Source organism: Xyrauchen texanus, chromosome 20, assembly GCF_025860055.1.
Source record: "Xyrauchen texanus isolate HMW12.3.18 chromosome 20, RBS_HiC_50CHRs, whole genome shotgun sequence".
NCBI lineage: Eukaryota > Metazoa > Chordata > Actinopteri > Cypriniformes > Catostomidae > Xyrauchen > Xyrauchen texanus.
In genome coordinates, this window is record NC_068295.1 from 24,082,838 (window position 1) to 24,104,920 (window position 22,083).

Sequence of the window (22,083 nt, forward strand, 5' to 3'; positions counted from 1 at the left end):
CAATGCATTTTCAAACAAAAATGTATAAGTGTAGACATGGCCTAAGATTGACATGACAAGAATCTCATGTATGCACTATTAATTTGGTGTAAGATTAGCTATTAGCAAAAGAATCCTTGAGCACACTTTTAAAATTACCTCTTAGTATAAAAACTGGCACCACAGAAAGACTCATCACTTAATTAAGTTTAACATGAGCAGTCACGGACAGACAAGGCATAGTGTGAATGCATATGAAGAAACTATATTTTCTAAAGAAAGAAAAAGTTACAGGAGCTCAATATAACTTTATTGCAAAAATACAAGTTTAATTTCTAGCACAGCATTTACAAGTCCTAATCCATCTGTATTCGGTCAAAGACTTCATATCTGTACACACTTATATATACACAGCCCTGCTTTTTTTTTTTGCAATATCTGTTTTTGTATTTTAATTCAGAAAAAAGGGAGGGACGAAAGAAAGAAAGGAGGAATAAGGAAGAAAAGGGGCAATTGTGTCACAGATCCATGTTCTTTTAATAATCATGCCAGGGCAGTGCTGTACTGCATATTGGCCAAGCTTCAGATAATTCAATACAGAGGCACTATGATTCACTGTTAGGTTCCGATTTACGAAATTATAGTACATGCAAAAAAAAGAAAACATTCGATTGGAGGTATTTGACCTGCTATAATCAGTGTTCATGTATGAAAAGCGTTAATAAATTTGGCCTTGTTTCAATATAAAGTACTCTTGTGGCCGCTATGATGAGCAGGTAACACTTTAATTTCCATGAAATGGCACATTTGCACTTTCAAATTCAGCTAACAGACATTGCTTCACACTTGCGTAAGACTTCATGACCAAGTTAATGATCTTAGTCCATGTTTCCAAGTAATAACAAAATAAAATAAAAAATAAAACTTTTAATCTCCAAGTGGGGAAAAGCTAATTTTGCACTATTATAATAAGCATGTATTATATTATATGGCTGCAAAATCTATAAAATGGAACTGAAAATGTGTTGCCTTTCACAATCCAAGGCACTGCAGATTTTTCTGTTCTTCTTTCATCTATCTTTTAATTCTTAACAGCCTAAAAACATTTTGCACTTAACATTTAATGTAAGATATACTGTATAAATCAAAAAGTTAAAACTGCTGCTACTACAAAATATTAAAAATGATCACAATTAGGAGGCTTTGATGCTACTATTAGGCAAAACTGTACACAAAAATACTGACACAAATGCCAATAAGGTGGTTGAAAATTGACTGTTGGTACAATGGAGAAATCTGATGTACCTTTGATTAATATTCTGATGCACAGTTACATTACAGCCCTCTAAGTTAAGTAGTTGCACATAAACATTTGTTTTCCCATAAAATGGGAGAAGTTACAACAGAGGAACGCTTCTAACGTAACACTTCTGAAGTGCACTAAACTTGTGTTAACATAGTTAAATTACAATCACAGAACTAAGTATGGTTAGCTTGGAATGCTAATTTCAAGGAGCATAAAGTAAACAAGTCTTATAGAACTTGTGCATATATGGAGCAAACACTGTATATCAGCAGGCAACGTTCAGGCAATGAACCTTGAACCAATGAAGTCAAGTCAGAGAATGAGAGTCTAGAAAGATGTATTTCAGATGTGTATTCCAGTATGTATATTTATCACTCAGCTGGTTATCCTGTAGTGGTTCATATGGGCTCTGCAGGTTTGGCAATAACTTCTAGAGGGCTCAGCTTGATTCTGCTTGCACAGGGCACAGAAATAGGCAGGTGGGCCACGGGATGTCCCACCACGTGGCTCTGGCTTGTGGAAGACACGAGTGTCTCTAGAAGCCACCCTATAGTCAGCAGTCGTCCAGTCCCTCTCAGGGGGCACATCAAGACGGAGTGGCTGGGCTGGTGGCATAAAGGCCAGATGTGGGTGATGATGGCTGGATTGATGTGGGTTATGAGTGGCACCATGGCTGGATTGTTGGTGATGCTGCCTGTGAAAAACATCCATTGTCTTAACTGATGGTGCATTACGGTGAGGGCGGGAAAGTGTGGCATAAGCATCTGGGTGGCTACGGGGTCCTGGGCCAGCCGGGGGTTCTGGCCTGGCTTGATGAACAGGGGGCCCGGTTGATGTTGACCGACGGAGAGCCCGTGGAAGAGTCCCATAGCTCATTGCGACATTGTGGTAGTTTTCACGGGAGAGCACTTCACCCCGGTCAAGCACAGCCAGAAACTTGTTGGGCTTTTGGATATCTCCTGCAGAGAGCATCAAAGAATATTTGAATAATGCGTGCAGGAGAAAAAAACAGTTCCATTGTAGAAAGACTTATTCAGGCACTAATAATAACTGGATTAGGTTTTTTTTTTTTTTTATAAACTCAGGAAAATGAGAAATATTTTTCCAGTTATGAGCTAAGCATATCTCAAAAAAACTATAATAACAAAGAGATTTCCATTACTTTTAAAAATTTGAAAATCCATTTGAAAATGTGTAACCTCATACCCCGCGTATACTTGTGTGGACGTTGTATTTTGGCTTCACTATATGCAACGCATCATTTAAATAAATTTAAACCAACTGATCTCAGTTCAGGAGACTATGTGCTGTCAGTAAAGGGTTAAAGTTTCGAGGCATAAAGTCATGTGACAAAACAACATGGCACTGACCACAGCGGAATTTGTCTTTGGGGAAAAATGCTATCCTGTAAGAAACCTAATTATGTTTTTACATTGAAACCTGTTGGGTCAAAAGTTTAGAGTCTTTAGTTTGATCTGATATGCCATTTTTTAATTTTGAGCGATTTACCGCGCTGCTAAACATAATGTACACTAATGTGTACTTAATTATATTTGCCATAGAAATCCTATATTTACTGTGTATAATTACACTGAGAATCAATGAGTTCACCAAATAGCTGAACATTTTTGCTTTCAGAGGCTTTATATGGAGTTAGGATCAAAATAAGGTGCATTTCTAACTCTTCTGAGACCAGTGCAGACAGAAAGGCCACTGGAGGTTAAGTCATTCACTAATTAGGAAGCATTCTATAGCACTCTATGCAGCTAAATGCATTCAATCCAAAAATCTGACCAAAAGTTCAGTTTCAGGCTACAGATGATGTTTGGCAGTAATCAGTACATAGATTCAGAATTTATAATGTATAATTTTATTTGAACATGGTTGGGCAGTGATTGGATAATCACTTTAAATCATAATTGATTATGCTAATTTCTGATGTAATGTCTGTAACATCTCAAAAACATTTATAGTATTTATAGGTGTCCCATGATCGTGGGAACTGTTTATCATATAACGTTTAATTAGGGGCTCAATTATTCAATTTACATAATCCTCAATATCTCAAACTTCAGAAAATAATGATGGAACAACAATGAGGACTGGTGGCAGAAAAACTTTTGTTTGTGGCATGGAGGCTCAACAATCAGGTGGAGGGAGATGGTTACCTGTTTGTCCATAAGAGGGCCCTGATACGCTAGGCCTCAGTGTCTGCTGGTGCAGGTGTGATGGAGGGGCGGGGTGGTGACTTGGGTGAAGGTACTTGTGCTGCGGCTCGTGAGAGAACATTGGAGGATTGTGGGGAGGAGGGGGTAAAACATGCAGGGAGGTGCTGGAACGACGTGTGGGGAGTTGCATGCTCACATGGTTGGGCATCCTGGAAACAGGGGGGTCCTTCATTAAACAAACAAACAAAAAAAGAGTAATGAAAGGGATGATAGGGAGGAGAGACAAAAATAAGACAAATTCCCAGCAGCAATATGACAGGGACAGAAATGACACAACAGAAAATAAAAAATGAATTGGTAATGAAAGTACAGATGCAATGGACACATTAATTGTGGCAAATTTTCAGATCAAACCAAAGTTCATAAACAACCTTTAAGTAAATAAGCTCTATGTAATAAAGTTTCATTGTGTTAAATATACACACCAGGTGTCAGTATTCCTCTTTCAAAATTAGTTCACAAACATCAAAGGTTTCCCAACCATGATGATACATTTAATACATAGTGAGACCAAACAAATTAAACGGTGCTAATGTGTTTGAGTGCATAATTTGAGACATGTTTGACCAAGTGAGTGTGAAGTGAGTGAGACACCCACAAAGCTGCGTGAGGGGGGGACGTTGTCAGCCCGTCCGCCGATGACAGTCCCACTGAAACTGCGAACAATTCGGCGCAGGTTCTCTGCACTGTATGATTCATCTTCACCATAGACAGCAGCAGAAACAGGCTGTACACACATACAGACAAACTGCATTAGCATTTCACATCCCAATCCACAGTAAGAATGTCCTTCACTTCACTGAAAATGACAGATGCATTTTTAAACAGTGTGTTAAAGACAACATGAAATGCCTTGATGAGTGCAGTTTTCTTTCCTATGTTGACATATTTCCAATTGAAACAGGAATAGAGAAGTGACATATCAAAGGGCTTTTTTATTTTTTTGTTATAGCCAGTGGGAATGGGTAGGACACTGAAGTGCACCATCAACGTTCCATCAAAGTAAAAGCTCTAGGTGAAGGTGGTCAAAACGACAGAAATATTTCACTATTGTATAAAACAAGCCCTCAAAATAATAACACCAATTTAGCATCATATTATAATAATAAATATAATATTCATCTAGGTTCCAAAATATATGTGAGTGAAGTTGTAATTTTTGCACACCCTGTTCATTCACAAATATTTTTGATAAAAATATATGTAGGTAAACTTTGCCTTTTTACTACTGTATTGTTGAATACAAATTATATTTATTATATTATACCATTCTTCCTTGTGTTCATTTAGTGAAAAACAACACTAATCAAGGGCCCCCAGCTGGACAGTTGCTTGTGATCATGACCCAGCCCCTGGGTAGGGATGTACCGTTACTACTTTTCTGCTTCTGATCCTATCACGATACCCAAACTCAATATTGGCTGATACAGATCCCATAAAAATATAGTTTTTTCTTAATCAGTTTAGAATGTATACCTCACTGTGTGGAACTGATTGGGAGTACTACTCTTATGTGAAATAATTTTTTTTTTCATTATAAAATGGTGTAGATGGAAAATAGTTAAAATAATGTGTAACTTATTAAAAAAACTTTGTTTTTAACAACTGTACTTAATAATGCTGCAGAAAAATTTACAGTAATTCCAGTGAAAATCTTCGTAAGAAAAGTATGTGGATTCAGATCTCTCTTTTTTTGTCCAATTTAGATGTTATAGGATATCAGTTCACTTTTCATTCAGTTATTTTTTGGAACCCAGTCATCTTAAATATTAGTGTAACTTGCAATATAATAATTATTATGATTAAATATTAGAGGTTTAGTATACAGTACTATTAAATTTCCATTGTCTTTTTTTTTTTTTTTTTAAACCCTCTGGCTTTTATTTTAGTGGAACACTCCAGGAAGACCCTAGAGATTCTGTGTGTGTGTGTGTGTGTGTGCAGCGTGCGTGGTCTGTTTTCCTGGAAAAGAAAGACTGTAAATTTGAAATGGGTGCATCTAACATTTTGTCAACTTATGAGTACACTAGCATATAGATGGCCTTAATGCTAAAAGACATGTACAAAAGCAACACAACTCAACAATTCCATGTGGTGTTTAATGTCTAGCTACTACTGAGATAATGCAGGAGTGCTAACTCACCTTCTGAGCCAGTTTACTGCTATATGCTGGCGTTCTGTAAGCATACTTCTCAATCTCTGCTGTGGGGGTTTTGGAACGACCAGGAGTGGCAGAATGTCCTACAATGTGCTTTCGAGAAGCAACGGGACCTAGAGGGACAATGATCCAATCATCACTCAAAAGACTGCACTTGTCAACTTCACTTCTCCAAATGAAACAAAATAAATAAACAAATTTGGAAAATATTTCCCGTATAACTCTTTCAGTCTTAATGTTTTGCCCAAAACTTGCCCTTACCTGATCTGTTGGCATGCTGAGGGCTGGGTCCTCGTGGGGCTCGGGGCATGCTGGGAGCCTTTAAGCTGGCCTGATAGAGCGAATCCAGCTCTGACAGCTCCTCACAGGGTGAGCCACGTCCTGACACTGCTGAATTCTGGGAATTGTAGTATCGATTGACATTCTCAGCCCAGCGCTCCACAGGCATGGGGGCAGCTGGATGGTGCTCCAGTGCTGGTGAAGACAGGGACGGAGGACAGGGAAGTGAGGGGGAGTTGAGGTCTGCTGAAGAGCGAAGGGTGGAATCCATCACAGTTGGATGCCGATCAGGTCGTCCCAAACTGCGGCAAGACCAGTTACGTGGGGGTGCCCGGAGTGTGTTTGATTTTTGACAGGCATCAGAAACGTGGCCATGGGGTGCATTTGATGGGCCATGTAGTGACTGAGGGCGAGCCTGCTGTGGTAACTCCTGCTGCCCATCCCCAAAGTTGGAGCTGATGTGTGAAGATGTGTGATGGATACTTTGTGACAGAGGTGGGCACTGACTGTTGAAATAAGATGGACTAGAGTGCTTGTAGTTGGGCAAAGCAGAGGGCTGGAGAGGACCCTCACAACTATTCACCGCAATCACAGGCACAGTGGCAGAACTGCATTTACTGGCAGTCTGTACAAGAGAGTTTGTGATTGTGATGGGGTCTTTGGGGCAACATGTGTGTGAGTGTGGTCCATTCTCTGTCACAGGACTGGAGTTGTCACCTGAACTGCCCTGCTGCATTAAGAGTGGGTCTGTATGGTGGGAGGATACAGGAAGGCCAGGGGCATCAGGAATTGGTTTAATTGCAGGCTGAGTTTTCATGAGGAGAGGTGAATGTGGTCTTAATGCATCTTCTGAAACTGCCTTCTCATCCTCTTCTTTAACATTTGTCAGAAGTATTTCGACCGGGACAGGCTGTTCACTGAATACAAAACATGAACACACACACACACACACACACACACACACACACACACACACACACAAACAACCCAGTGAGTTCCTGAACATACACTGATCAAAGTAGTTTCAGGTAAGTTCTGTCACTTTCAGCATCTTGAATCAGTATCTTCTGATAGTGTCATGCAGTATTCACACTTCCAGATTTGATCTGCCTCTCTATACATCAGTGTTACTGTACATTACCTTGGCAGCTCATTTCAGGACCTGGATTTAAATATGGACACTTAGACTAACCTGACTTTCTTACAAGATTTTGATCATGTTATGGCACAATGCATGTTTGCTCTTGGTGTGTGCAGGGCTCCTGGAGCACACACAAACACACAACTGCAGCCAGCAGCAGGTACCTGAGAGGCTGTTTCTGTTCCTTCTCTTCCTCCTGTTGCTTTTGCTGCAGTTCTTGCTGCTGCATGCGTTGCTGCAGACTTCGTGCTCTCCTCATGCACTTTTGCATCCTGCCCTGAGCGTTAGCGCTGCTCTCATGCAAGGTATGCCTGAGTTTAGCTACAACGCAAACAAAAACAAAAATAGGCAAAAGAAAAAAATGAAACAGATGCAGAAAATAAAGAGCTGAGTCATGGGGTGCATGCAAACACACTTGTTACAAAAAACTGAAATGAAAATGTTCTCAATAGACGCTTTTCCACTATCGGGCCAAATTAGTGCTAGTGCGTGCCAGGGTCAGTTGTGTTCTAACTGTCACTTCTGAGGCTTCATCGTGCCTCCTCAGGGATTCCTCGAGGCCAACGGCCAAGCGCCCAGGCCCACAGATTACCCTTGAGATTTTCCTTGAAAGAAGGCCAACTGGGCATTGAGGCGGGGTCAGGGTCAGGGCGAAATTTCGCTGAGTCAGGTCAGAGATTTCAGCACCAAGATACTAATTTCCCAATTCTTAACATCTAGCTACCATCTTACCTCAATAGATCAACAGAGATAGAGAATCATTAGGTCTGGTCAGTAGACGAAATCAGGGCTCTTCTGAATATTTGGGCAGATGAAAATTTGCAATGTCAGATCTACGACATCTGATCTAGGCCATAATCTGTCAAAACGAAGACGTGATGAAGTATATTGTTGCCGAAACTTGCCAAGTTGTTTAGCCAGCGCACAATGGTACAGGTTTGGGAAAAAGTTAATAAAGAATAAATAAATTGCAGACACAGTACAAATTGGTGTTCATTTCAAGGGCTAGCTGGTCTCCAGAGTCTGATAACTCTCGATATTTCCCTCTTGCTTGTGAAATGGTGGGGTGTGTGATGTTGGCATCAGGGCTGCGTATTCAGGGCGGGTTTTAGGGCAATGCTGCGTAGCTAATGGACAAATGCTGGGAATACAGATACGTTTTGGTCCCACGGGTCGAGGCTATTGGCCCATGACTGACCGGTTGATAGCCCTGTCTCGCAGTGGCCCGATAGTGGAAAAGCGGCTATTGTTTGGTATAGTTATGAGGAAGGGTTTGAGGGGAAGGGTCACACTAATAGGGAAGAATAGGGGAATCTACTAAAGTACTTACAAAATGTTAAATTATGTCAAGCACAAAATGATTAAATTAATGATAATTGATGATAATGAAGTTATCAAACCAAAATGAATTGTAGTTCAGCAATAGAACTTAAAAAAGCAAATTACATGAGCCTAACCTCTCAGTATAGATCTAATAATGGTATAGTAATTACAAAAGGAACGAGATTACTTTCACCATGATATGAGCTGCAATCTACCCAACCCTTACCCTAAAACTACAGAGCCTACAGATAATTTGTGGAGGCAGGTGGGGGAGTAAGGTTTAGGTAAAACACAGAGACCAGGCCATGAAAGGTGCATGTGAACACCGCATAAGTGACACACCTCAGGGTTGACTTATGAAAGTCGAAGACAGACAAACATAAAAAAGACACTGATAGTTGAAAGGCTCACACACTCTGATCACAGACAGCAAGAAAGAGAGATATTTTGTTTTATTGATTTTCATAAAATGGATAGTACTTGTGGATGCAAAAGCTATGATGTAAAATAACACTTCCCCTAGCTACTGTGTAATTGAATGCACAGCACCCATAGTTTGGTTATTATTTACATGTCAGGGACTAAATCTCCCAGCAGAAGGATGCCATTTATTAAATGTGCTTTAAAAAATGCTTTAACACAATGTTTATTGCAATTTTGTGTCTATAATATTTGTATTATGTAGTACCCATTTTATAAATGTATAAGGAATTCGGGACTGTGCTATATTGTGAATATATATTTATTGCTAAAGAGGTTGCAGACACTATGCTGTGTGTTGTGCCAAAATGACAAGGATTTTGGACTGATGTCAATAATCTCAAATTATATAATCAGCAGTGACTGTTAACAATATAGAATATCTCCTTGCTTAATGCTTAATTACATCATACACTATACACACATAGAATCCATCAAAGTTCTTGCACAGGGGTTGTTGCCATAGTGCTTGGCCCACCTACTTTAGAACTGCTGTTTGGTTTCTATGGTTACAGAAAAACAGGCATAAGCCTTGCCTGGTATCATTATGATGTCCCAGCCATTCCAGACAGGCGGCACGGCAAAAAGACAAGGCAGCCGACGTCTTTGTTATCCATGACTCCAGCAAGATACATTTTAACTACTGTTTTGAAATTAAAACATGTCATAGTAATATGGGGTAATTGTGGTGATGGCAGTGATAACAGGCCTATAAAAGCACTGCAATTGTCTCTCTCATATATGCACGCACTCATGCACACAAAGAGGCTCAAACAAAGAGGTGTACAGACATACACTTAGGTGGCAGTAGTGATAGCAGGCAGCAGACTGAGGGCAGGATTACTTACACATTGCTTCGTTAACCACAGACAGAGCAGCGGCCACCTCTCCTGCCTGTTCCAGTCTCAAAGACTGGTCTAACAAAGACTCTGCCTCCAACACACAGCGCTCAATGCCTTCCCCTTTCCCTGCAGGTGACAAACAGCAAAGCACAGCGCTTTTCAGCAAGGAAACCTGCACACCTGCATCACACACACACGTGCATGCACGCACACACTCACGCGCACGCCCACACACGCATTCCCAAGCTCCAAAGGTTAAGCCACAGCAGAAATCCAAGAAATGCATCTGGAGACAGAGCCACTCCCATTGTTCTTGCAAGGCATGCTAGTTACCTTGGTTCTGGAGCTCATCCAGATCCATGAACTTGCTGGGTCTGGGATTGAAGCCCATGGCTACCTCTTTCTCCTTTTCCTTTCGTCTCTGTAGCTCTTGCTCCTTGGCCCGGCGAGCTACTTCCTCCTGTAGCTCATCTAGTTCACTGCGGCCCTCATCCGCTGCGCCACACATACAAACATTAGAATATTAGTGAAACGGTATGTGCAAACAATGATCTACAGCTGCATTTATATTGTCAATCACTTTAGATCTTTTACTGATATCTGACACACTGATTGTACACAGAAAAAAAAAAAACTATTCTCATCTGATCTGGGCCATTTTCATTTAAACAGGCAGAACAAAATTGAATACCTGTTAAAAATTATTGAACCTGTAAATGCAGCCTTAAATACAAACAGTTTTTAAATGCACAATTAAATACAACAATTGGTGGATGGTGATACATAACTATTCTGGCAGAAGCACAAACAGATAAAGCACCTGATAGTTCTCCATGACAATCTCATGTTCCTCAATCAGTTTACATAGCATGTACAGAGATAACATTTCAGAGAAAGGAACAGGATGTATTTGGTCACAAATTTGTATAGATTCTCCTCAAAACTGCTTGCTTATTATTATATTAAGTACAGTACATACATTGAAACAGCAAGATAAATATTAAACACATGACAAGAATGATCCTTAAGTAAAGAACATGCAAAATTACCCTCATACCAGCTAGATAAGGAAAATAAACACACATGCTCATACTGTACACACTTTTGCCCTTTACTGACGCTTTGACATCTTGCAGTAGGCCACTGCTGCTCTTGGATTTGGTGACAGACTTTAATGATGGGTTGACATTAGGTGGAGGCTTTTGTAACCCTCCCTCTCGAAAGCTGAAGAACAAGCAGAAGACAGAAAGAGAGAGAGAGAGAGAGAGAGAGAGAAATATAGTTTTAATGATTATTATTTTCCATTATTTATGTCTTGTTTCAGGTATCTAACAGCAGTATAAAGTATTTAAGTAAACATTCAGCAAAAACAAATCAAATGTAAAATAAAACAGCTTAAATAATTGGCATTGTATTAATAGATATAACATGGTAATGATGATGTAATGTAGTTTGTACAGGTTCTAATATGATTGAAATTAACTTCTCATTTTATAATTATTATTATTTATATTTTTTCTTTAAGCCTTAGTTTGTGTTCAGGTTTGATTGCAGAGGGCAAAAGCTAAAGCTACTAAAATTATCTCTTTCTTGTATAAATATAATGTTATGTTAATGTCATTAACATAACATTATAAAAATAAGCAAATCCTTTAGCCTGCATTTACACTGCAAGTCCAATATTTTTACACAAATTCAAATTTTGTCCCACCTGTTTACATTCAATAAAATATGACCAATTGCATTAACTTTAACACCATGTAATTTGCCATGTAGCACTAGCACTCTTCACAGCAAGAGCATATTCATGTGAATGTACAAAAGCAGGTGCCTGTCAGTCAGACAGCAATTGTGAACTGCAGAAAGACTGGTATTGTTATTTATTGCATTTTAGCACTGACTTGGTACTAAAATATCTGTACTGTTACATCCATAGCATTTGCTTACTCATACCTGTGTGGGCTATTATTGGTGCCCTCGCTAACAGGCATGTCAAGGCTGACGGGGCTGTTACTGTTCCTCTCACTGCTCTCATAGCCACTCTCAATCCTCTGGATGAGCCGTGGGGGCTGGTCTGACTCTCTACCCAGGGATCCCGGCAGGCCTCGAAATGTAGACTGCTCCTTGGACCCCGTTAACGCCCCCTGAGGCTTGGTGTCTTCAGAAAGAAGAGCTCCTAATGGACTGTAGCCAGCCTGCTTGCGCCGTTCCTTGCCGAAGATACTGTCGATATTCAGGGCATCGCGCCGAGGCTTCCATGGCGGACGGTAGCGTCCTCCAGAGGAGCTGGACTTGGAGTCACTGCTGGTGCTCTCTGCCTCCCAGTCTTGCACCTTAGCGGTGGAGTCAGGTGGGCATGCAGAGCCTGAGGACAATGCAGAAAGTGGCCGGTTATGGATAATGTTGCTCATAGTCTCCTTGAAGTCTCGAAGTCGACTGGAGTTGGGTTTAGGTAGAGAGCGTGGAACCTGCTGCTCTTTTAAAGTCTCACCTGCAAGAGAAAAGGATAGGGAGTCAGAGGAGTGAGAGAGAGGAAAACATTTTGTAAAAAGAGGAAGAGGGAATATTATGTTTACTTAACCTATTTAGACATTATCTTATAGTGCACAGCAAGTATAAGCAATGACAATGTCTAATGCAGTTTGTATTTACTATCCACAATGTCAAAATTAAGGATTAATAACCTGGGTCCATTAAAACAACACAATGTATGTGCAAAGAGGTCCAGCTCCTGTTAAAAGTTTGGTGATAGGGTTATATTGTTAACTGAATACCTTCGCTGTGGTAGCCAGCAGAAAACACCTCATCTGTCTTTGAGCATCGACTCCTTGAATCAACACGTTTATCAAATTTTCGCGGCCTGCTGGCACTTCGTTTCCTTTCCAAAACACCTCCCTTCCTGTCCAAGACCCCGTCTTTTCGGAGAGTATGGCACTGCACTGGATCGGGTTCAGTCAAAGAACCTTCACAAATAAACAACAAGTAAAGTCATTGTTGAAGATAAAGAGCAACGACACAGGAGACAAATGTGAGCACATAACTCCAAAACTGATGAACCCATCTGGTGTCAATGCATCTTCATGGTGCAGCATATATAGTGCTATACCTGCGGTTTCCAGGCTGCTGTGGGAGGCGTTGTCAGGGTTACAAATTACGGTTCCCTGGGAGTCAGAGGAGAAGTGGGAAGCCACAGACTCATGATGAGAGTGAGAATGTTTATAGCTGTAGCTGTCTGTGGAAGAATCTGTCCGTGTGTCACTGGAAATAGATGGTTCACGGCCTGACAAAACAAACAGAAGTTGTGAATATCACAGTACCTGGAGAAACTGTATATGTGTAGAACTAGAATCCCTATTTTAAGAGTGCTATGTCTTAAGTGAAGTGCTCTACGTTACGTTGAATGCACAAAGTCAGTAGACATGACCATGAAGTTTTTATATTTTCTTGCAAGTCTTGGTGGTGTAAATGGGCTTTATGCAATGCATCCCCCTGCTCTATGTATTGTTGCCTGCACTGCTACAGATTACAATGTGTGTGTTGCATGTTCTCTTTCAGCCTCTGTCTCACATGCCCGTGTCTCACATGCTTGAAATATGCTTTGTTTTTTCAGATTACTCATTGTTTTGTAATGTCTACATTTTATATGCATCTCTGTTTATGCTTAATTTCAGTACAGCATACTTGAGGTTTGGAAAGGCACTATACAAAATAAACATCAAAATATTATCATAATTATAATTAATCATATTGATCTCCTGACAAACAAATCATGGCTAGTATTAAAGTGATCAATAGCTTTTTGATATCATCTGCTGGAGGAATCCCCAAACTGCAAATTTAAGAACTGATTTTAGACTTTGTGTTGAGAATAGACGTGGCCCTTAAACGTCCTTAAACGTCTGCAATGACCTACTTCTCAAGAAAGTCGCAAATTACACTTTGTGCCACTTCATTCACATACAACACACCCACGGTTGCACGCATACACCCGAAGATAGGGCAAACATTCCCAACTACATGCCCAGTTTAACTTTGCACTGGCACAAAAATTGTGCCTAGAATTAACGTTCTCATGAAAATTGGATAAGACTTAGTGCACGGTTGTTGTGCGTAGTGCTGCACCAAGTGCTGTCACGAAAGTGGAGCCCTAGATCTTTACAATTTAAGTTAAAAATGTGAGTGGTGCTTGCCCATGCAGAACTCATCGCCATAAAGCTAGGTTGTTGTGGCATTTGATAGGGTGTTCTTTGTGGTGCTAGGGCATTGTTAGGTGGTTGCTAGGGTATTGTGTGTGGTTACTGGCCCACCCCCAAGTCTATGAAATAGGAATCTATGAGATTTGTCGACTATTTAAATATCTTTAGTTCATTGACTTCTTGTCAACAAGCCAGCAAATATTTAGGTATCATTCTTGTCTGTAACAGTGCAGGACAAGTTCTCCATTGAAGTTTAATACTTAGGGGTATCAGGACTCTCCCTCTTTTCAAGGCACATTTCCAGGACATTTTATATGGGTGTTATACTTACACCCGATTTTGACTTTTGAAGCAAAAACACACAAGAGGTCATGATGTATATTGTGGTTAATGGATGGTTATTTTTTCTGAGTTCCGTATTCAACAATTTAATTAAATTTTATTGTCAGATGGTGTCTAATCAAATTAATCATGTGTATTAATTAGTGTATGAGTGAGATACTCATTTAATACATTATTATAATTAAATGAGTATCACACACAGAGCTTGCATGATTATCATGATAAAGTGTTTTCAGTGTATGAGCGGCTACACACATTTTGAAGGGCGCAGTACATGCAGATTATATATATTTAATGTAATCGCAGCATTTCACAGTATAGTAATCACACTAGGACAATATTTAATTTTATAAATTTTGCATTCAAAAATGCATTTTCATCCCAAATATATGAAAATCGGATGAGACGTTAAACCAAGGTCCTGACTCTCTGTGGTCATTAAAAATCCCAAACACGTCTCGAAAAAGAGTAGGAATATAAGCCGGTGTCCTGGTCAAATTCCCCCATCGGTACTTATCAATCATGGCCTCCTAATTGTCCCCATCCATTAATTGGCTCTATGGCTCTACTCTCCACCAACAGCTGGTGTGTGGTGAGCGTACTTGTGCACTATGGCTGCCGTCACATCATCCAGGTGTATGCTGGACACTGGTGATGGTTGAGGAGAGTCCCCTGTTCACTGTGTAAAGCGTTTGAGTGTAGTGTCAGAAAAGCAGTATATAAATGTAAAGTTCATTCATTAAACTATTTTGTTGGAGTAAAGCAGAGATGACAGCAGATGAGTACAGAATGTATATGAAACTGCTTCTTTCGTAAGAGTCAACCATTGATGTTGTTTCACAATGTGCAGCCGCCGGCAAATACACAAAAATGAATCCTGTTCGTTACTATGGTACATGCATCAAAAACCTTGTTGGCGACACAATAAAACATTTTACTATACTAAAATATTTTCCAGGACAAATAGGTTTTTTTCTTATTTTCCATGACTGGAAAACTGCAATGCAAAATTCCAAGTTTTCCAGCATGTGTAGGAACCCTGGGTACTTTTCCCTAACCCCATGTACGAGTAACTTTAATGGTGAAGCTTTCCTTAGCCTTAATGATTTGTTAATAATGGAGCTGAGAAGTCAATAATGGGATCTCATTATAATTATTAATATTAGCTGCTGTTGTTATGAATTTAACAATTGTTTTAGAACAACTGCCTCCTTAAATCGTACCAAAGAAATGTGTTCCACAAATAAAAAGCCCTTATACTGGCACAAAAGTACCTGAATCTTCGCTGTCGTAATATGCTTTAGTGTAGTGGTGTAGGTCTAGGCGTGAAGCCAGATCCTGAGCTGAGACCGGCGTCCCTCGGGGGTCAGCATAGAGCAGCAGTAGCGGCTGGTAATGCCCCTTTATACAACGGGATACCACATCCTTCCACTTAGGCCCAATCTGTGTGAAAAAATTAGAGCAGAGAGAGAGAGAGAGAGAAAACAGCAGTTTTTAACAGAATATTATAAACATTTTGGACGAGCTATAATCAAAAACCATAAGTTACTGTCTCCAACTGTAAAATTCATCACAAGCAGCAATTTGAAATGTTGAAAATTTGAAATGTTCTGGATAACCTGAATAGCAAGCTGTGAGTGAAACCAACCCCTTTCCTACATTTTCAAACCGATCTTACCCTGACTCAGATTTCCCAAACTGAAGACTTTTCCTGCACTCCATCCATAATCAGATACAGGATGTCCGAATGGTAACAGATAAGAATGCACGAATGTGTAAATGTGTGAGAGGTAGAATTAGCTTTAGTGTGTGTGTGTGTGATTGTTTGCAATGGGCTATCATGGCGATTTTTGCTGTGTCTCTATGTAGGCCACACCCTGCCGCTGTCCAGCTGGGGTTGTAAACAATAGTGGGATATCCTTGTTTTCAGTGGGCTTTTGTAAGCGTTCTGTGCAGCTCATGTTTTGGTCAGTGTAGGCTTGCCAGACTCTACAGACACACAGAAAAAGCGGCTTTGTATGCAACTGTCCAGGATCCATGGTCCTGCATTGCTATTATGCAGTTAAAAACCAGCACGTCCAGGTTTGCAATTCAGCATGGAACAACACCACCCAGAGTAACATAACATATGAGAATAAGAGAGAGAGGCGTGATTTTCCAATTGTATTGCAATGGAATAATTCATGGGATTTTGTTCATTGTTCATGTAACATGATTGCAAGATGGCAGTGTCTGTTTTGTTCTTCACACTGTGATTGCTAAATTAAGAGAAAAAGGCAAGAACCAGCAACACAGCACTTTAACAATGAATGACTATCGCGAAATCTGGATAATGAAAATGCATGTGCATTTACACCTTCTATGAATGTGGTTTCAGTGATCCGATCACGGCCCCTTCACAATGCGCCTTGCCTGCATTTACACCTGTCAATTAATGTGGTCAAGTGCATTCTGATACAATCACCGAAAACACATATAGAATAATTAATGGGATTTTGTTCATTGTTTGTGTAACATGATTGCAAGATGGCAGTGTCTGTTTTTTCTTCACAATGCAATGGCTAAATTAACAGAAAAAGGCAAGTGGAGAGTGGTGTCAACAAGCTGTCAAATTATGTACAACAGCATGTAAGCACTAATGGAGCAAAGCACACATACACCCAATGGTTGCGTTAACCGAACATTCTCCATTATTTACTGATTTTTTTTAAAGATTGACGGAAAATCTCAAATGCTGTCCGTCATTTTGACAGATAAAAAACAAGAAAATATTTTCACCTAGTGCATCAATTTGAACTTCCCTGTCTCACACACACACTCCTGCTGCATGTGTGTGTGTGCCCTGTTTATTGCCTTATATTAAGTATTAACTAGGGTTGTGCCGATGGACGATATCATCGTCCATCGTGATGGCTGACCAACATCACGATGTAGAGCCACCATCGTGATGCCACGCCCCCTTTTGCGAGTCTTGCTAGTGTGACTCAATAATCCTAGTCTCTTCTATAGTTAACCTAAAAACTTTGCAGGGATTGCTCTTTAAATTAAATTGAGAATATAACTAATGCATATATGCTATTTTAAATACTGTAGTATATGCCAGAGACGTGACGTGTTAGTCTGTGAAAATACCGTGTCAGGCAGGCTACACAAATATTGATCTTGACATTGTTAGCTTCTTGTCTTTTTTTTTTACATGTCTTACACTGTACATTTAGATTAAAATATTTTATGTTGTAGGCAACAAGAAAATAGCCTTTATTAATTAATTATTAGTAGTTGTAGTGGCTCAGAAAATCTTGCTCATTGTCACATAGCTCTTGTATACACTGAAGCGGCAGTTTAAGATAAACCCAGACCAGCGAACGTCAAATAACTTTTGTCTGGTTAATACTTTTAAAGAAAAATTTCCTTGGCCATAAATCCATAATGTCAAATCAAATGAAAGAAACAAGGTGAATATGAATAACACACATTTATTAAAACATAGAAGAACAACAAATAAAGAACAAGAAAACGGGAACAACACTCAGACCGAAACTCGGCATTAACATTTCACTTATAATTAGCAGCACAATTAACTTCAGCACAGGCTACAAAATAAATTATGTTATTGAAATATTGTAAAGTGGTCATATGAACTACACAAATGAGCGTTTAAAAAATAATATGCAAAATCGAATAGCTCCAGAACGGATGGCTGAAAAATGCGTAAAGAAGTCTAATATCTTTCACCATAGACCATGTTTAAATTTCGATGTTTCTGGCCATAAATACCAACATATTCACTTTATCTGGTTTTAATAAGCTGCGGATTGGAGTAACTACACTACCCGCTGTGCTGAAGACCCGCTCTGATGGAGTACTGGTAGCACATATGCGCAGATATTTCCGTGCTAATCTTGCCATGAACGGAAACCTTTTGTCGTTCGTTTTCCACCAAGTCAGCGGGTCCTCTTCCCCATCAATGGCCATTTCCTGCAGGTACATGGTCATTTCTGCCTCTACCTTTTGCTCATCAGTGAGTAAAATAACGAAATTATAGTTTTTAAGTGGAAAATAGTATTTATGTAAAGAGATATATTAAAATAAAAAGTGCACAACTCTTCTTAAATGAAAGCTAAAACGCTTCACGTGTCGTGCAACCTAGCCTACTGATAACGCGCCGACGAGTCATTAGTTGGGTTAGTAAAATAACGAAATTATAATTTTTCATATAATTTTTGAAAATTATATGAAATTATATTAAACCACCCCCCACCACCACCCCACCGACGATATCATCGTCCATCGCGATGTTTTACTGTCAACATCGTCAACTGCCAATTTAGGGGACATCGCCCAACCCTAATATTAACAGGCTACATCACCATTAACACCTGGTAGTATGCTTCTCTTTTGACCAATTGTGTTCGGATTTTGAGGAGAGGTCTGAATAATTGACTGCATGCATCAGTCATTGTGTTAGTGTGTTATTGCATGATCAGTGTGTCACTTTATTAATAAAGCACAAAAAAGTATAGTAACAAAATTTAAGCATGAAAAATTGGCACATCGTTTCAGCCAATTAATTGCATTTAATCTAAGTGCAAACATTAGCCTGCATTTAGAGCAGAACTGTCAGTAATTTTAGAGGAGTAGGCTACCTGCATTAGAGCTTCAGAGAGGAGTGTGCTTCTCATCTGTGACTTTATTGTTACAGGCTATCAGGCACATTGATTAAATTCCGTAAACCTGTGCAATTTCCGATCAGATGGTTATTTCATTTAAAAGCTGCATGTTTCGATAAAGTAAAGAAAATTGACAGGTAGCTACTTTCACCCAAGAATTCCTTGGTTTCACCAGATTTTTCTAGCGCAACTTCTGCATACACCCACCCACAAACCACAAATAACGAGCCAACACATCAGTCTATTCCAGCTAATGATTCAAAACAAAATACCTGTGGACAGAACAAGCAAGGAACATTACAACAGGGCATGTATAAATAAAACCCCAGCATACCGGCATGCTAAGGGCATCGGTTTAGCTTGTGTCATTCACCCTCGATTGTTTTAAAAAGATGGTGCTGATCAGATGGTTACCTCTTTCACATGAGCGTCATCGAAGTAAATCCATTTGCGGATTTTGGTTTGGAAGAAGAAAGTGGAGTAGTGTTTGCCATAGTAACAGACCACGCCCACCAAGTAGAGCTCCGCCTGTTTGGCTTTGTCCTCTGTAACTCGGTAGAACAGCTGAGGGTGAAACAGGAGGAGGAGAGGTCATTTTTCATTCATAAATACATACACATTCACATACACATACGCACACATGACAGTAAATGTACACAATCACACATTTACAAAGACAAAGTTTAAACTTCTCTGGCAAGAGATTTTAATTGACCATGAGCTCTTTCAAATAGATTAAAAACAGATGCGACAGAGATTATTGAATTACTACCCTTGAACTCTAGGTGTATTTCTGTCATTAGTTTAGGCCAGTTTAAAACTGTTTACATGCAACACTGAAAGGTGCACCTACTACATGACCTTAGTGAGGTTGAACTTAATGGCTGATCATCCCTGTTATTTGAGCCAGTCTTTGATTCATCAAGTTTATTTTACTTGTTCTGCCTGTAATCCGGAAATGTGCATTAAAATTAGCACTGCTGCTTTGAGCCCCACTGCATTCATCACCATTTATAACAGCAATAAAACTCCCATTTCCGCCAATTAATGCTCTCGAACAGTGAGGTTGTTCATCTATGCTGACAGAAATGTGTTGGCAACATATGATAAAAAAAACTAAAAATAGCAGCATTTGGGTAATGTCTATGTGTAGAAAAAAAACTTGAAAGTCTCTTCCACATATTTTAACCACAGACCTTATCCAAAACTGACATTATGCAAACACAATACAAATTCCCAAGGGAAACCACAGCTCGGAAATGCAAATTGTCTTCCAGGATGAAGGACTACAACCTGAACAGCTCTATATAGTTAGTGTTCGGGCCTTGTCAGGCATAAAGCGTGGCACCTTGCACCAATGGGGCTTTATCTATCCACCCATTTAAGTACTGAGAGCGTAGTTTTGGGGATTCTGACTACTGGTAGATAGCATGTCTTACATCTCCAAGCCGCAGGACGGTGCCCAGGCTGTGGATAACATCTTCAGCCAGGTCAGAGTGGTCTGAGTCCCACACCAGGCCAATGGTGATGATCTCTGGGGAGTTCATCAGTACACGTCGAATTCGGAGCTTCTCTCCACAGTCACCCTATATACGAAAGAAAGGAAAACAAATCTCATTCTGGTGCTTAATGAAATTACCACTAACCAACTTTTCCCATACAGTCATCCTAACATAGTCAAAAAAGTGTATATGCACTGCCGTATTTTGTTTAACACAAAAGATGTTAAGCAGAATTTTACCCTCAGCCACCATTCACTTTCATTGAATCTTTTTTTTCCCCATTCAATGAAAGTGAATGGTGACTGAGCCAACATTCTGCCAAACATAGCTTTTTGTTACATAAATAAGTAAATCGTTATTTATTTTTTTACTTTGATAAGATGCACCCCATCTAAAGCTATCCACTGATCTGACATGAAAACAAATATGTGTTTCATGTAAAAAGTCAACGCCATGAGACAAATTAGCATTCCAATGATAGCCTACTGTTTTGACACAGTGATCACTCAATGCTACATTCCTATTCAAACCCAGACAAGTGACACACACACACACACACACACACACACACACACACACACACACACACACACACACACACACACACACACACACACACACTTCATTATGCCTAATTAGCTTGATTTAATGGAGCGGAGTGTGTTGTAATACTAACCGGGCAGTTACGCAGGTCTCCCACTGTGCTGGCATTCCTTAGCAGCTCTCCGAACATGTCTGGAGTGGGCTTCTCCCGGCATTCCAGCATCCGCACTGCCTGGTTACTGTAGCATAACCAAGAACACATATTATATGTTAATACAGCACAAGCATTCAAATGTATCTCTCAGAAACATATTACATATCTCTAATTATGTGTGAATAATAATAATTAATATTAGATATATATACACACACACACACACACACACACACACACACACACACACACACACACACACACACATTCATTTATATGTTAGGTTATAATTGCACATTATAACATACTATATGACATAAACATTTGGATTAAGTGGAAGTGAGTCAAGTGTATGTGTGTGTTTGTGTATAGTGAGTATTTTCTTTTCAAAGGTGTGTTCATGACGTCACCGTCTGTTCCAGTTTAATCTCATTCTTGCAGAGGAGGGCACTGCACCTCAAAGACACTGCTACACTGAGCTCAGAGCAGAATCTCAGCTTAGCCAGCTCTCAGGGAGACAGCCATGCCAGTGTCACAATGCTACTTAAACAAACTCCTCTGAGTGATAGTGTGTATATGAGCTCATACAGCCTCAAAAAGCGACAGCACATCAAACCCTACCTTAACATAATTATGACATTCAGATACTTCAAATATATTACTGAAAAAAACACTCAAAAAAATTTCAGTCTCTAAAATCTAGACTGCATGAGTGATGTTCAAAGCCTCTGTAAAATAGCATATATATATATATATATATATTATATATTTCACACTAATTGAATTCAACATTACTACGTCAAGATGATAAATTGCTTGAGAACCTTTAACAGCTTATTGAACTATATAATTTGGTGGAAAAATTGTTTACTGTGATTATTGTTATTAATAGAATATTCCGGGTTCAATACAAGATAAGCTCAAACGACAGCACTTGTAA

General features: G+C 39.6%; 1 protein-coding gene across 6 annotated transcripts in view; it reads right to left on the reverse strand.

The window, feature by feature from the left end:
- Nucleotides 1-267: 267 nt before the first annotated feature.
- Nucleotides 268-22,083, reverse strand: part of LOC127660376 (inactive ubiquitin carboxyl-terminal hydrolase 54-like) — a 79,910-nt gene continuing 58,094 nt past the window's right edge. For 3 of the 6 annotated variants that reach the window (XM_052150517.1, XM_052150516.1, XM_052150518.1), the window contains 16 exons: nt 21,123-21,228; nt 20,384-20,530; nt 19,359-19,508; nt 15,549-15,717; nt 12,843-13,016; nt 12,511-12,699; nt 11,690-12,227; nt 10,839-10,960; nt 10,070-10,231; nt 9,743-9,862; nt 7,256-7,412; nt 5,933-6,867; nt 5,657-5,784; nt 4,112-4,240; nt 3,454-3,679; nt 268-2,244 (listed from right to left, as the gene is read on the reverse strand). In XM_052150517.1, coding sequence (XP_052006477.1) covers nt 1,661-2,244; nt 3,454-3,679; nt 4,112-4,240; nt 5,657-5,784; nt 5,933-6,867; nt 7,256-7,412; nt 9,743-9,862; nt 10,070-10,231; nt 10,839-10,960; nt 11,690-12,227; nt 12,511-12,699; nt 12,843-13,016; nt 15,549-15,717; nt 19,359-19,508; nt 20,384-20,530; nt 21,123-21,228 — 4,036 coding nt within the window. In that variant the 3' untranslated portion in view covers nt 268-1,660. The remainder of the gene's footprint in view (nt 2,245-3,453; nt 3,680-4,111; nt 4,241-5,656; nt 5,785-5,932; nt 6,868-7,255; nt 7,413-9,742; nt 9,863-10,069; nt 10,232-10,838; nt 10,961-11,689; nt 12,228-12,510; nt 12,700-12,842; nt 13,017-15,548; nt 15,718-19,358; nt 19,509-20,383; nt 20,531-21,122; nt 21,229-22,083) is intronic. The other 3 variants (XM_052150520.1, XM_052150519.1, XM_052150522.1) reach the window with 3 other exon arrangements.